This window comes from Telopea speciosissima, chromosome 2, assembly GCF_018873765.1.
Source record: "Telopea speciosissima isolate NSW1024214 ecotype Mountain lineage chromosome 2, Tspe_v1, whole genome shotgun sequence".
Lineage (NCBI taxonomy): Eukaryota > Viridiplantae > Streptophyta > Magnoliopsida > Proteales > Proteaceae > Telopea > Telopea speciosissima.
In genome coordinates, this window is record NC_057917.1 from 46,485,075 (window position 1) to 46,501,047 (window position 15,973).

Below are 15,973 nucleotides of genomic sequence, written 5' to 3' on the forward strand. Positions count from 1 at the left end.
ACACCAATAGAGGATCGATTTCTGCAGAGACAAAATGGGAAACAAAGGGGTTGTTCTCCATACCTTTTCGGTTGTAGGCTGCTGATTAAAGGGGTGCTGATTCACTTCCTGAGACAAAATCGCAAACAAATTGGATCAATCTTCCATAATCTCTACACAGAGATGGTGAGAGGGAGAGTATGAGAGGGAGAGAGAGAGACAAAGAGAGGGAAAGAGCCAAAAAATGACACAGAGAGTATGAGAAGGACAGAGAGAGACAGAGAAAGGGAAAGAGCGAGAGAGAGGTGCAGAGAGTGCGAGAGATAGAGAGGGAGAGAGAGAAACAGAGAGAGGGAAACAACGAGCGAATGTTACCAGAGCATGCGAGAGATAGAGAGTGAGAGAGAGCGAGAGAGAGTGAGAGATCTCACCTAGGGTTGTAGAGCGAGTCCTTCCTTCGTTGTCTCCCAAATTGGTGCTAGCAAAGCGAGAGATGAGTTTCGTGATTTCTCTAAAAAAATCACGGGTTTTGTGACTTTTGTCCATCGCTCGTCGTTCTTTGTTCTTTTGGTGCTCAAGATCTCCGATTCGTTCTAAAAGAACGAAAAAACGAACCGCAAAGCCAAACACTTTTTCATGTTTTTTTGTTCTTTTTGAACAAAAGAACTATTTAGAACGCTGTTCTGAACGTTACCAAACGCACTTGGCCGCGTTTGGTAACGGTCTGAACAAAGAACGCCCATTCTTGACTAGAAACGTTCTTTTGCGTTCTTGGTCTAGAACGGCGTTCTGAGACCGAAAATGACCGTTTGGTAACGGTCTTAAGAACGTGTCCAGAACGAAAATGGTGTTTTGGAAAACCTATTCTTTCAAATTTGATATTAATTACAATAATACCATTTCCTTCTAAATTATACCAAAAAATACTTGTAAAATCATTTTCTCTTACCAACCTTAGCATAAAATTAAAATATCTCATTAACATAACCAAAATAATTATAAAAATATGTCAAATTTAAAAAATACCATTAATATTGGGTTCTTGTGTGGATTAGTGCCATAATTGACTATACTATGAACAGTTGAATAAAAAGGGTCTTGGTGGATTCGAACCACCATCCCCTTGGAACATGAGCATGTTCCAAGTGCTCTACCAATTTGAGCTAAAGACCCATTAAGTAGAGATTCAAAATAGAAATACAACAAAAAAAGTCACAATAGCATGAATCTTCACACGAGGAATGAAATGAGCAAAGGTCTAAAATAGAAATACAGCAAGAGAGTCGCAGTGAAATGAACCTTTGCATGAGAAAGTTAACAAGCAAGATTTCCAAATACGAATTCAGCAGGTGAGTTATGATCTCATCTAAATGGGAAATAAATAGAGTCAACATGAATGCATCTAACTTGGAAAAAAAAAAAGGAAAATGAAAATTCAGGAGGGAAGTTATGAATACATCCATTCACAAGAAGGAAAAGAGATCTCATCTTCCATATCTTCCCCAAAGCTATGCAGGTTTAAAGGCAACAATTGTTCAAAGGGAAAGACCCTTGATTGATCGGTTATCATATAGATCTAACAAGGTCTATGCAGGTATGGAAGAATGAATAATCCATTATGATCATGAGCACTAAACCACTCTTTTTGGTGTTCATTTGCAAAAATTCAGGAGAGGCATATACATTCATTATACAGCAACCATGTACATCATTTACCAAACAGATTAATAGCATATAGAATATATAAATTTATCAAAAGAAGTCCCTAATTTAGACTGTAAATCAGTTTTTGCCCATTTTGGCATAATAAAATCTACTCAATGAGTTACACAACAGGGGAAAAGGGTTCCTGTCCAATCTAAGAAGTAAACTAGCTAAAGTTATCATCAATCAAAGATATTTCTTACAACTAGGGAGTCCAATCATTTCAGATTCCTAACTATCAAAGATTTATATCTAAAGAAAGGAATAGACAAAATTCAGGTCATTTTCCCAAGAATTAAGCAAGAAATGAGTTTCATAAAATGCAACACTTGTCACTTACGTGGGTTCTCTCCCTCTATAGTGTCTATCTATCCCCAAAGACATCTCTCCCATTTCTTCAAGCCAGACCACCCATTTTCAGTCCCAAATATTCAACAAATATAAGAAAAAAACTCTTTCACTCACTTTCACTCAAAATGCAAACCCACCCCAAGGCTGAAAAAGGCTAAACAGATCAATCCATTTAGAGAAGGTAAGCATCACCTCATAAAAGCAACTAGAAAGAATGCAACCACCACTCCTTCAACACAAACACATGAACCCTCCCTTTTAAACCCATTTAAACATTATTAGGAAACTTAGGAAGAACAGACTAAGATTTAATTAGAAGAAGTAATCAACCAAAATCTGAAAATTAGGGCTGAATAGAGAAAACGTTTGATACCCACAGGGGAATAACAGAAGTAGCAGCAGCAGTGGGCAAAAGGAGCTAAGACTGAGTTCGAGTAGCCCTCTTAGAGGGTGGAATAAAACCCTAAAATCCTGTAGAGAACAGAAGTTAGGAGAGACACCAATAGAGGATCGATTTCTGCAGAGAAACCCCAGGTTACAGCAAGGCTCGAGTGGACTGAAAGCTGGAGTTTGGAGCTTGAACTTCAGCAGCACAGATGGAGGTCTTCTTGCATAATAGCAAGGGTTTGGCAGCAGTTAACTTGATGGGGAAACAGCCTTCAATTAACAGCAACAGAGAACACAGCACAAGAAAGAAAGAGAGCTTGAGATAGAGGTGATACAGGGTGCCCGGCACAAGAAAGGAAGAGAGCTTCAATTAATAGCAGGGTGTTTTTTACTATTTTTGTTTCATAGTCACAATTTTATGTATTGGTTTCTCTTAAAAGGGAGGAGATACAACGCATCAAAGTGGCTAACCGATACCACACCGTGAAGCTTTCAGCACTACAGCAAAAAATGTAAGTCCCATTTTTAACCAACCAAAAATTTTCCTCCAAAATCTACTGAAACAGTCTCCACTCTCTACCATGAGTTCATTGAAAAAAAAACTAGGAAACACATTCAAGCAATTTATGGAAGCAAACTACATACGGAAGATCTGGTGCCGTTTTGAGTTTTAGATCTGAGACAAAATGGGAAACAAAGGGGTGCTGATCCATACCTTTTCGGTTGAAGGGTGCTAATTAAAGGGGTGCTGATTCACTTCCTGAGACAAAATGGGAAACAAGTTGGATCAATCGTCACAGAAATATCCACACAGAGACAGTGAGAGGGAGAGAGAGAGACAGAGAGAGGAAAAGAGCCAAAAAATGATACAGAGACAGTGAGGGAGAGTATGAGAGGGAGAGAGAGAGATAGAGAGAGGTGCAGAGAGTGCGAGAGATAGAGAGGGAGAGAGAGAGATAGAGAGGGAGAGAGAAAAATAGAGAGAGGAAACAACGCACGAGGGAGGCAGAGCATGCAAGAGATAGAGAGGGAGAGAGAGCGAGAGAGAGTGAGAGATCTCACCTAGGGTTGCAGAGCGAGGAGTCCTTCCTTCGTCGTCTCCAAACTTCCACGGGCAGAGCGAAAGATGAGTTTCGTGATTTGTCTCGAAAAATCACGGGTTTTGTCCTTCGCGAGTCGTTCTTGTTCTTTGCAAACCATCTCTTAGACGGTCTACAAAGAACGTTCTTTTGGTGCTCAAAACCTCTAGTTCGTTCTAAAAGAACGAAAAAACGAACCGCACAGCCAAACGCTTTTTGATGTTTTTTTGTTCTTTTAGAACAAAAGAATTGTTCTGAACGCCGTTCTGAACATTACCAAACGCGCCCTAAATAATTCCTTAGTGAACAACTTTTTGGCCCAAAAAATTCCTCTTCAAACCCAGCTCGAAAGGACCAATTTCAGGCCCCGAGGGCGGAATTGAAGGTAGGGTGTTCGATCAAGCTCTCAAGTGGCAACCTAATCGGCTTTTTCACTTTATTTAATGGAGCTAAGGCTGGGTCGAGAAAAGGATATGGAATTAATAGTAAGAATTTAAAAAAAAGAAAAAAAATTAATACGCATCCTTGTTGCACAAGATCGAATAGAAGTAACTGACGAACCCTAGGGTATAGATGGACCTGGTCAGAGAATAGAAAATACAACATACAATAGAGATGCTAATGCTATGCCATAGGACGCAATCCAAAGCAGATGGCTCTCTCAATTTCCCAATATTTGGCGATTTGGTTGGCCAAGAATTGCTGGATCCATCTCTCCACTAGAAGGAGATGTCCTTGGACATGTGAAGATGATCTTTATAACTTGGTAACTGTTATATGCCCAGGGGCCACTTGCAGGGGTTTTGACCAGCCAGATAACTGATGAATTAAGGATCCGCTTCCACCTTTAGGTGGAGTTTGTTATAGTATACCTGAAAACAAAACCAAATTAAAGTTGAAAAAATTGACGTACCCCATCATTAATGAATCTAATGTGCCCAATAATACGATGGCAGTGTATCTTCATGATCGAGCTGTAAATTAAAGGTTTACCAATTACTACTGGACCACCAGGATTACCTATATATAGTGCTCCCGTCAAAGTTTAATTTGAGAACTTGAGAGGGTGAGGCGATCAGGTATTGGGTTGTACCATGGGTGATGGTAGTTCTTAATTACAATCTCCCTTCAAATCTTGAATGATGTTAGCAAATGTAATAAATACCCTGGAAGGAGTTGGGGACTATATAGTCACCCATCGTGCTGCCCTGGTGATAATACTATTGATACGCCTTTTTAGCCTTTTGCAGCATAACCCTGAAAAACCTGCTTTTGCACCTATTAAATGTTCAAGATAATCATTGAGTGAACATCTACTGAATCCTTTCTTCTGTGAATAGTAGTGTTGGGCCAGGGCCATATAAAATTTAGATCTCAATAAAAACATAGGTATTGCTGAAAAATGCTGACAAAGGGGGTTCCTAGTGCCCTTATCAAGAATTAGTGGATGGATAAGCCTGGGGCCTTGCTGATATAGCTTAGTACGTTCAGGCTCAGATCATGGAGTGGTGAGCTAGCTTTGGTTACTGACACCCTTAGCTATGTCCATACAATTAATTAAAGAGCATGTAGTTTTGTTTCTCTTCACCAATGTACCAATACATGGAATGTTCTTCCGGGTCTTGGGTCTTATACTCTTATAGTCTTATAGTCCGAAGTTACACTCTTTTGTTCCTTTAGGTAAAAACTGCACTGGATTGGCTTCATGGGGACAGAATAGAGTATCGTTGTTTTGCAGCAGTCCTGATCTTGAAAGTAAGTGCAATATTTTTCTTTCACATATGTAACTCATTTGAGTGACATTTTATTCTTTCCCCTCCTATAAGTTTGTTAAAGTGATGTAGATCCAAGCCTCCTCGAGTTGAAGAAGCCACCTATAAGCATAGGGTCATAGTAGGAGCCATAGTATAGTCCTATACTTAGTTTTATTTTAGCTTTAGGTAATTCTATACTTGGTTTTATTTTAATGTGTTTTAATTGAACTGGTTCAAATTGGTTGCATCCAGTTGGTTCAATTTTAAGTTGGTCTAATTTAAGTGAAGTTTTTCTATTGGCTATTAGGACCTTATATCCTATTGGTTGATGATGAATATTCTTAATTTAAGAGTTTTAAGTGTTTTAAGTTGATAGGGATAAGCACGTCTTTTACTTTGAGTTGTTTTAATTAATTCACACTCCTTCCACGATTTTGGAAGAGAGAAGAGTTTAGATTGTATTAGGAATTGGGGTTATGGCTTTATTTAAAAAAACATAATCATGGGAGGCTCCCCCACAGTTTAGTTATTGAAAAAAAAAAATTTTGATTTATGTTGCTGCCTTTGCTGCTGCTACTCTGCTCCAGGTGTGAGTGCTACCTTGTGGATCTCAAGGTGAAGGGCTGGTGGATTCCAGTGACTCCTTGCATTTGTTCATGATCGGGAAGACTCTCCAATCAATCTCCAAGCTGTTTCAAGCTATTGCTTCGGGATCTCTGCAAATCCAGTAAGTTCTTTTTGTTTTCTTGCAATTACCTTCTTCTTCTTCAATCTCCACTTAACCCTAATTGATCCCCTAAGCCCTAACTCCATCTACCATCCATAAACCCTAATTTCCCCTCATCTCTGTGAAACCTAAAAACTCCTAAAATCTGTTGAGCCTTATTCGTCCATCCAATCTCAACCAAATTCCTACCACAGCCCCCTCTCATCTCCTCCCTCCACTCGACCTAACTTGCAGCCCCATCCAACCACTCAAACCCTATTTTACATTGTCTTTGTAAAACCCCAAAAACCCCAAATTCCTGTGTAGACCTAACCAGCCATCAGAATTGCATCATACTACAATCGAACATCCCTCTCATTGCCCCTAGCACTCGATCTTAGCCCCTTGCCCTATTCTTGAAAGACAATTGACGCTATCTGATACACCATACTATATCCAATCAGTTACCTGGCGACGCGTGGAAGAGTGGGGCCCAAGAAGCATATTCCTTCGAAGACTCCTATAACATAAGAGGTACGGTAAAACGTGGATAAACACGTCAACAAAATTAGTTGCAAAGAATCCCGATGGCGTTAAGAATGGTAACCGCACTCCATGTATGGAAAGACTCCTAATGACTGAAATTTAGGAGAGGATCACTCCTCCAGAGGGAATCCAAAGCCTAGAAGGACTCAATTATCCGAAGAAGAAGGAAAGCAATATCGCACGTCTTTGGAAAGGGAATCGCAGGGGAAACATGTATAAATAGAGGCCATAGTGCCATAAGAAAGGCATCAATCACTTAATCAACCAATAAAGATTTCCGCAGAGTTCTTCGTGTCCAATACAATTTCTTGTGTTGCAGAGAGGGAAACCTCACATCTTTCTTTGTGCAACATTTTTTGGTGCCGTCTGTGGTGAAGAAGAGCGAAAAACCTACGAAGATACCAAGATGAGTCGATGACCAGCACCCGCAACCAATCGAAGGTCTCAAAAGCTGTTGTCACTGCCACAGCGGCCGTCGCTCGTGCTGCTGCTTAAGATGGGGCACAGGATGGACTCTCAGGCCCTCATGCCGAACGGGAGATGTAATCATATAAGAGAACGATTCCCAGAGAGAAGATTCTCAGCCTAGACTCCCTGGAGATCCACCGCGGTATGTAATGGTGGAACAGTTCGAAGCAATACAAACTCGGTGGCAGGACCAAATGAACCAGATGATGGAGATGCAACTTCTAATCATAACATGTGATAAAAGACCATTATTACATATAAGTCAAGAGAATTCTTTCTCCATCCGATGTGGGACTAAAGTCCCACACCATTATTTTAGAAAATTCCAACAATTTCCCCCTATTTTTAAAATAATTGAGTCTCAGTATATAACCTCACTGTTCTTTTAAATCATACTTACATAAAGGTGTCTTTCGACTTGAACCTTCATGTCATCATAATATATCAGTATTCGTCAAAATCTAAGTGGCCATAGCCTTGAACTTAGAATTTTATAGCGACAAATCTAATGTACTGGACATATAATTTATTTGAACATAGTTTCAATAATACCCACACATTTTATGGCCTTATACTTTCATCTTAGGTTTTCATAAGTGCCTTAGAGACAAGCTTTGAATCTCACAAAAGTGGCCCCACTTCCTGCACTTATATTGATGAATCTAATATAATGCAAATCTATGACTTGCATTTTTTGTAGGACATAGATTCATTAAAGAATTGATCCTACACTCTGTTATTTCTCCATACCAACATGCACTACCTTGAGATGACAAGAGATTCTATCTCTACTAGTTTAGTGCATAACCGGTTATCACTACAAGTGTTTTTCCATTGAACTAGATGACTAGATGTTGGTCTAGAGTCTAGTTGGTTCCCACTTGCAGGTTACCTCTCATTTAAAAGCTTTAAACCCATCTTCCTGGAAGTCTTCTATACCACATCCCTACCTAGGCATTTTGTAAATGGATCAGCCAAATTTTCCTTTGACTTTACAAAACTAATAGTCACTACTCTTTTTATGAGTTGTTCTCTAACATAACTATGTTTTAAACTGATATACCTTGACTTTCCATTGTAAATTTTATTATAAGTCCGTGATAATGTTGCTTCATTATCACAAGATATTGAAATAGCAGACATTGGCTTAGGCCATAGAGGAATATCAGTTAATAGGTCCCTAAGCCATTATGCTTCCTTTACTGCCATTGCTAAAGCAATAAATTTAGACTCTATAGTGGAGTGTGAAACCACAGTCTGTTTCTTGGATCCCCAAGATATCGATCCTCCATCTAAGGTAAATATCCAACCACTTATGGACTTTGATTAATCAGTTCCTGTAATCCAATTTGCATCTTTGTATCCTTCTAGTACTGCGGGAAAATCCTTATAATTTAATGTATAATTCATTGTGCCCTTTAAGTACTTAAGTACTTTAAAAATTGCATTCCAATGAATTTGTCCAGGGTTATAAGTAAACCTCAAAACATCAACTACAAAAGCTATATCAGGATGAGTGCATTGCATGACATACATTAAGCTGCCAATAATACTAGAGTATTCTAATTACGATACACAATTTCCTTAATTAGAAGTCAATCTGACAGAATGTCACACCCCAAACCACCCCCTAGGAGGATTGGGTAGGTGACCCGAATTGCATAATGGCAATCCGCCAAATCCCACGGATCTAGAAGCTGTGCTTACAATCAAGGAACCACAACCATCACTTTACCATAGGCAAGATCAGAGTGCAGCAGAATAAACTACAATTCAATAATAAAAGGAAGCATAGCGATACGGGGAAATGGTGATAATATATACATAAGATAGTTTGTATATTTCCCACCACCCACAAATAAAGAAACCAAACTGACAAGTACAGAACTACATATATAGACATGTACAGGGTGAGCATACTCAACCCCAAAAAGAAGTAAAAAGAAACTACAACTGATCCACAGTCAGAATGGGAAAACTCCTAGCAAAATAAAAAGGAGTTCCCACAACAAAACATTAGAAGCACTCCTTAATGGTCTTCATCCACGACCACCGAGAAAGTATGCAGGATCGGTATGACCTCCGTCGGGGTCCACACCAACATCATCATAACAACTAGGATTCTCCTCCTCGAGATAAGCCTCCATGCCACACTGGCATCGATCTGCAAAATCATCTAAGAAAGACATTGTACAACAGAGTGTGAGCCCCACCGAGCTTGTGAGCAAACAACATCAATCATGCATGCGCATGCAATCACAATTCACAGTTCATATGATCCTACATGATGTGCAAGTCCAGATTATTTATTAGCCACCTAACAATGCAACTAAGTCAGGTTAGTGCTACTACAATCCCCAATACATGTATCCCTGGTGCGGGCTTCTAACCCCTTCCCGCAATACGCCCATTGAGTTTTCGGAGAGGACCAGTCAGCTCCCGCATCAGTCACCAAGGTCAGCCTGACCAGCCCTCTGTGATTAACCCGTGGGACAATCCATTTCTTTTCTGGCTTATAGCCCGGTATATAGCTCAATATCACCATTCCGGTGTTCTTTCATTCATACACCATTCCGATGTTCTTTCATTCATTTTTCTCTTTTCTCATTTTCTGATGGTCGCCCCCATAGGCATCCAACACCTAAACCCCTGTTGGCAAGGGTGCATAGCACGGGTGATGAAACTCTAACCCCATATCTATATGGCATCGTATGAGTCGGGTGGTGTCAACCGTATCCCATTCTACGGGGTACCACATGCCTCATTTCCAAGCCGACTACGGCATCTAATCTAACAATCACATTCATCATATATTTTCACAGTGTTGATCAACAGACAATCAATGTGTAACATGTTTGCACAATTTTACAGAATTTAAATAACACAGCAATTACATGTTAAATTAAATAGCCGGCATAGCATCATAATTACACATGCACATATGATAATGTTATTCACTCACCTGTGTTGGGTTCTGGATACTTGTTAGCAAACTCAGTTCCAACAGCAGTCTGATTGTTGTCCTCGAGCACGGGATCAATTCCTAGATATAAATCAAAAGTTGTTATATTAGGGTTTCAGTCTAGCACTGGTACTCCTAGGGTTAACCTAAACTTACTGGGTTGACCCGGTACTTGGTTGGTACTCATTAGGGATCACTGGGCCTTGCACTAGGCCTTAGGCTCATGTCTCATGTCTCGGTGCCTCAACCAGTGTCAGTGGCACAAAGGGTAAAATAGTCATTTCAATGGTTGTACCTGACCCTAGGTCAGATCAAGTCCACAATGCTGTCCACAGCTTGCCTGTACTGTAGGACCAAGCACAGTAGGGTTTCTTCACCTGCGGGACCCACTTGGGTTCCAAAGCATTCTTCAATTAAGGACAGATGTGGGGAAGGGCTTTTTGGTCATTTCCCAACCTCCCACAATGTCCAAAAGCCAAAGGGTGAGATTCCCCAAAGTTAGATCAGCAATACAACAACTTTCCATTCACTGAGCATCGCCCAGTGCATCGCCCAAAGGCTACAAATCGACAATGGACTGAGATTCCAAGGCTGGGCTTTTCAGGTTATGCCCAAACCTGATCCTCTGCATGTTTGGGGGATCAGATAGCCCTTGAGGTGGCCTATCTCTTGATCCAAATGGATCATCCATCAGGTCCACCATCAGGCTGCCAGAGGCTACCCAAACAGCCCAGTAAATAGTATCACAGGGTATTCTCTAAACTTGGAATTCGATTCCAGCCACATGCAGGGCTGGAAATGGATGCAAAACAGGGTTTTATGGCTGTGATTACCTAGGGTTAGGTCTGTGCAACCCTAGCTTGCACCTAGGGTTCCAAATCATAGGGCAATAGAGCAAACTGGCAGTGCAGCTGTGTACAGCCAAATTTCGGCCCAAGGAATAGCACAACAGCCCTTTAAATTTATACAAAAATCATAGATCTTCCATGTATAAGGTCTGCATGGGAGATCTGGAGCAGATTTGGGCAAACCCTAGCTGTTCAGGGCTGCCCAGGGAGCAGAATCATATCAAATACAGAGGAGAGATGGGGACAGTAGAGGTGCATAGGTATTTTTTTATACCTGAGCAGGTCTGATGGAGGCTCAAACTAGCCTTGGTTGGGGGTGGCAGCAGCTCCTCCTCCTTCTTTCCCCTTCCTTCTTCTTCTTCCTCTCTTCTTACTCTCCTTCTTTTCTCCTTGCTTTCCTCTCTTCTCTCCCATGGATTTCAAATATGCCAAGGGCTCTAAATGAGCTCAGACCCCTCCTATTTATAGACCCCCCTTTCACTGAGGCATGTTTGTTTGTGAAGGCCCCTTTTAAAAATCAATTTTTAAACTGATTCTGACTTATTCTGGGCACACTGGTGGGGTCCACAGTGAACCAAGGGTATGAGGTGGTCCCTCAGACTTCCCTTTATCAGTGGAGGTACCCATGTCCATATGGGGTGGTCCCCACAAATAAAAACCAATAAAATATACAGAAACAACCACTAGGCGATGTCACTAGGCCTTGCTGCATCGCCCAGTGCCATCACCTAGAGAATTCCAGCAAGCTGAAATTCAATGGGGCTTGCATAGGGGTTTGACCCTTGGTCAGGGCTTTGTCCCCACATGCCACATAGGGGATTTTACACACTTTTTTAAAGGTGGGTCCCACCATTATAAAGAGGAGAGAGATTACCTGGGATCCAAACCATATATCAAGCTGTGAGCTGCATAGTTGTAGGGGTCTGCTATCCATCTTCTGACAGGTATATAGGGAAACCTGTTCAAAGTATTCTCATTGATCTCATTGAGTAGAGTGATGCTCCACAGTGATCCTGATTGCCTGGACAGGGGTTCCTGCCCTTCAATCAAAAATCCAACCAGTCAGGAGCAAGGCTTGATACAGAATGATCATATGGGGTAGCAACTAATTTACAATCCTCATGATTGAATTTCTTTAATATTTTCTTTATGTAATGAGACTGTGTTAAAGAAATAGAATTGGAAAATCTAATAATTTTGATTCTCAAAATTACGTTTGCTTCACCCATATCTTTCATATCAAAACATGAAGATAAGAAAGCCTTTAACTCCAATGCAATGCTTGAATTAGTACAAAAGATTAACATATCATCAACATATATATAGACAAATTATAACACCATATTCATTTTTGAATTTAGAATAAACACACTTATCAGATTAATTTATTCTAAATCCATTTGCTACAACCTTTTGGTCAAATTTATCATGTCATTGCTTAGGAGCTTGTTTTAGACCATATAAAGATTTAACTAGTTTATAAACCTTATTTTTGTAGCCTTTCAAACAAACCCTTCAGGTTGTTGTATGTAAACTTCTTCCTTTAAATCTCCATTTAGAAAGCCAGTTTTACCATTTATTTAGTGTATAACAAGTTTATTAATTGATGCTAAAACAATTAATAATCTGATTGTACTAATTCTACAACTGGAGCATATGTATCAAAATAATCAATACCTTCCTTTTACTTAAAGCCCTTGGCTACAAGCCTAGTTTTAAACTTATCAATGGTGTCATCAGCTTTAAATTTTTGCTTAAAGATCCATTTACAACCAATAGGTTTAAATCCGGGAGGTAAATCTGTTAAAACCCAAGTTTTATTTTCCATTATAGAATCTATTTCATCATTTATAGCTTCTTGTCAAAATGTAGAATCTTGAGAATTCATGGCTTCTCGAAAAGTCAATCATGTTCAATATTATACATAAAAGAATATGTAACTTCATTTCTATTTCCTTCTACTAAGAATTGATAAAAATCTGGACCAAAGGATTTATCTACTCTAACTCTTTTACTTCTTCTTGGTTCAACACTCTTATTATATCCAGAGTTTGATTGAACAGTATCTTCATCCCTCTTGTTTGTGTATTCATACTTCCGTTTCCTAAAGAATGAATCCTCAAAGAATTCAGCATCTCTAGATTCTAAAATTGTATTTTGACTAACGGTCTCTATAGATTCCATCGTTAGAAATCTATAGGTTTTGTTATATTGGGCATAGCCAATGAAAATAAATTCAATTGTCTTTTCACCTAATTTAGGTCTTTTAGGATCAGTTAATCTTACTAATACTCTACATCCCCATATTTTGAAATATCCAAGAGAAGGTTTTCTCTTCATCCAATGTTCGTAAGGAGTGACATTAGTCCTTTTATGGGGTATACGATTAAGTATATGACAAGCAGTCATTAATGCTTCTCCCCATAAATTCTTAGGTAAGTCAGAAGTAAGTAAAATGGTATTCACCATTTCTGTTAGAGTTCTATTTTTCCTTTCTGCTACACCATTTTGTTGAGGATTATAAGGTGCTGTTGTTTGATGGATAATACCATAAACTTCACAAAAATCATCAGTAGAGAAGTATTCCCTTTCTCTATCAGTTTGTAAAATTTTAATCTTACGATCTAATTGATTTTCCACTTCGGCTTTATAGATTTTGAATTTCTTCAAAGCCTCATCTTTAGTCCTTAACAGGTATACATATGTATATTTTGAACAGTCATCTATAAAAGTGATGTAATATCTTTTACCACCTCTAGTTAGAATACCTTCAAATTTACACAAGTCGTATCAATTCTAAGAGTTGTGTATTCCTTTCTACTTTTTTAAAGGATTTCCTAGCAATTTTAGATTTAATGCATACAGAACATTTGTGTTAACTAGAAGAAGTGTATTCCGGTATTAAGTCTAATTTAACCATATTTTTCACACATTTATAATTAAAATGCCCAAGTGTAGAATGCCAAAAATCAAAAATAGAAACAAAGTAAGCAGAAGATGACTTTCCATTAATCATATTAAACTCATACATCCCATTCGATGCATATCCTTTCCCAACATAAATTCCTCCTTTGGACACTATGATGTTTTCCTACTCAAACAGGATTTTAAATCCATGTTTGTCAAGCAAGCTTATAGAAATTAAATTTTTTCTAATATCAGGAACATGAAGTACGTTAGTCAAAGTAAGCTTCTTTCCAGATGTGAGATTCAGAACCACTGTGCCTTTTCCTATGACCTTAGCAGTTGAATAATTTCTCATAAAGAGATCTTGTTCATCTACTATAGGTACATAAATCTTGAACAAGTTTTTGTTCTTGGCAATATGTTTGGTTACACCAGAATCTATCCACCATTCCTCATCATCACCAATTGTGTATGCTTCAGATATCATAGCAGCCAAATCATCATTGTCAACCATGTTGGCTTGGTTCTTTTGTTGCTTCTCCTTGAGATAAACTCTACACTGTTTCTTGAAATGATCGGCTTTTCTGCATTTTCAGCAAGCCATTTTAGGGTTAGTAAAAGTACCCTTCTTCTTATCTGAAACAGTTCCTTTCTCATCATACTTTCTCTTTTTTCCCTTAGAAGATGCATTTTCTATAACATGAGCCTTTGGAGATTTTTCCTCCAATTCAAATTTGTCCAGTTTGCGAGAATTCTCTTCAACTTGGATATACTTTATCAATTCTTGCATAGTCATTGTATCTTTCTTTTGTTTCAACTCTTTCCGACAATCTTTCCAAGCAAAAGGTAACTTAGAAATAATAGAAGATACTTGAAAAGATTCGTCAAGAGAATGGCCCTCAGAGATGATTTGATTCATGAGACCTTGCAACTCATAAGTTTGTGATATAATAGACTTATCTCCTACCATTCTGAAATAAAATAACTTACTCACAAGAAACTTCTTGTTGCTAGCATCTTCAATTTTGTACTTCTTGTCGAGATCCTCCCATAGTTCCTTTGGTGTGCTTTCGGCAAATTTAGGCTCATATACATCATACAGTCAGTTTGATAGTCCATTGAGAATGGAACCTTTACACATGAAATCGTCTTATTCCCACTTCTAGCGTTCCTTGATTTGTACCAGTGTTTCTTTACTTGTAGGTTCTCCATCGGTATTTGTCAATGCTACTGCCTTCTCTTCATTCAGAACATGAGCAATCTTCAAAGCAGTGAGGAAGAAATACATCTTCCCTTTCCAATGCTTGTAGAACGAACCACCAAACTTGTCAGTTTAGTGATCTTGTTCCCAGGTATCTTCGTTACTGTTATCTCCTCCATTGAACAAAATATTGTCTTAAGATTGTTAGGAAGTTGAGATAAAAAAGAAGACGACAGAGAAATAGTCTGAGTCGAACGAGATCGTTCTGTCCTTAAGACAATATTTGCACCCTATTACTGCAAAGGGTTGTAGCAAACCTACCTCCCAAGATAAATCAGGTTGGACTGATTACTAATTTACAGCGATAGTAATCACTTGAAACTATATAAAATTGTTATGTTTTAACGACTGAACTCGTGGGCTATAAATGGGCTTGAACATGCTTGTTCATATGGGCTAAACCATAGGGATCAGTGGCTGTTCGAATGGGTCACAATCACTGGGCTCAACGTTGTACCAAAGGTTGCATTCCCCGTTTGACCAGTCACCGATCCAATGGTTGAATCCTGATCACCCCTTTGATCAGACACGATCCAGTGGTTGGAACCTAACCATCGCACTGGCTCATGGACCGTCGATCCCAAAAAGATTAAGGCGCCTAATTGCAACAATACGCATGTGTAAAGTGCAAAGTGCGCCATCAAAGCACCACATTGCGCCTCACGTACGCGCTCGAACGGTCACCGTCCTCACTCGCAAGTGAACCGTACAATCCTTTCTAATCATAACATGTGATAAAAGACCATTATCACATATAAGCCAAGAGAATTCTTTCTCCATAACCGATGTGGGACTAAAGTCCCACACCATTATTTTAGAAAATTCCAACACATTTTATTGGCTTAGAGATTAGAATTAGGTTTTATTGGTTTTTTATAAATGTAAGAGCTATGCTCATTAAGATGGAGAAGAATTCAGTAATCCATTTAGTTTATTGGAACCTTGTAGTGTTCTACCCCGTAACCCTAGAAAGTTAGGTTGCTTCCTTGAAGAGTTGCAATCTTCCCGTGTCCTTCAAGAG

At 39.1% G+C, this 15,973-nt stretch overlaps 1 protein-coding gene across 1 annotated transcript in view; it reads right to left on the bottom strand.

The window, feature by feature from the left end:
- The window catches only part of LOC122650763 (tyrosine-protein kinase Fer-like), a 37,958-nt gene extending 22,979 nt beyond the window's left edge, over positions 1 to 14,979 (bottom strand). Inside the window, exons 1-5 of the mRNA XM_043844148.1 lie at positions 14,875 to 14,979; positions 14,682 to 14,775; positions 14,465 to 14,522; positions 13,960 to 14,275; positions 13,814 to 13,875 (exon numbers count right to left, since the gene is read on the bottom strand). Coding sequence (XP_043700083.1) covers positions 13,814 to 13,875; positions 13,960 to 14,275; positions 14,465 to 14,522; positions 14,682 to 14,775; positions 14,875 to 14,979 — 635 coding nt within the window. The remainder of the gene's footprint in view (positions 1 to 13,813; positions 13,876 to 13,959; positions 14,276 to 14,464; positions 14,523 to 14,681; positions 14,776 to 14,874) is intronic.
- Between the last annotated feature and the right edge of the window lie 994 nt (positions 14,980 to 15,973).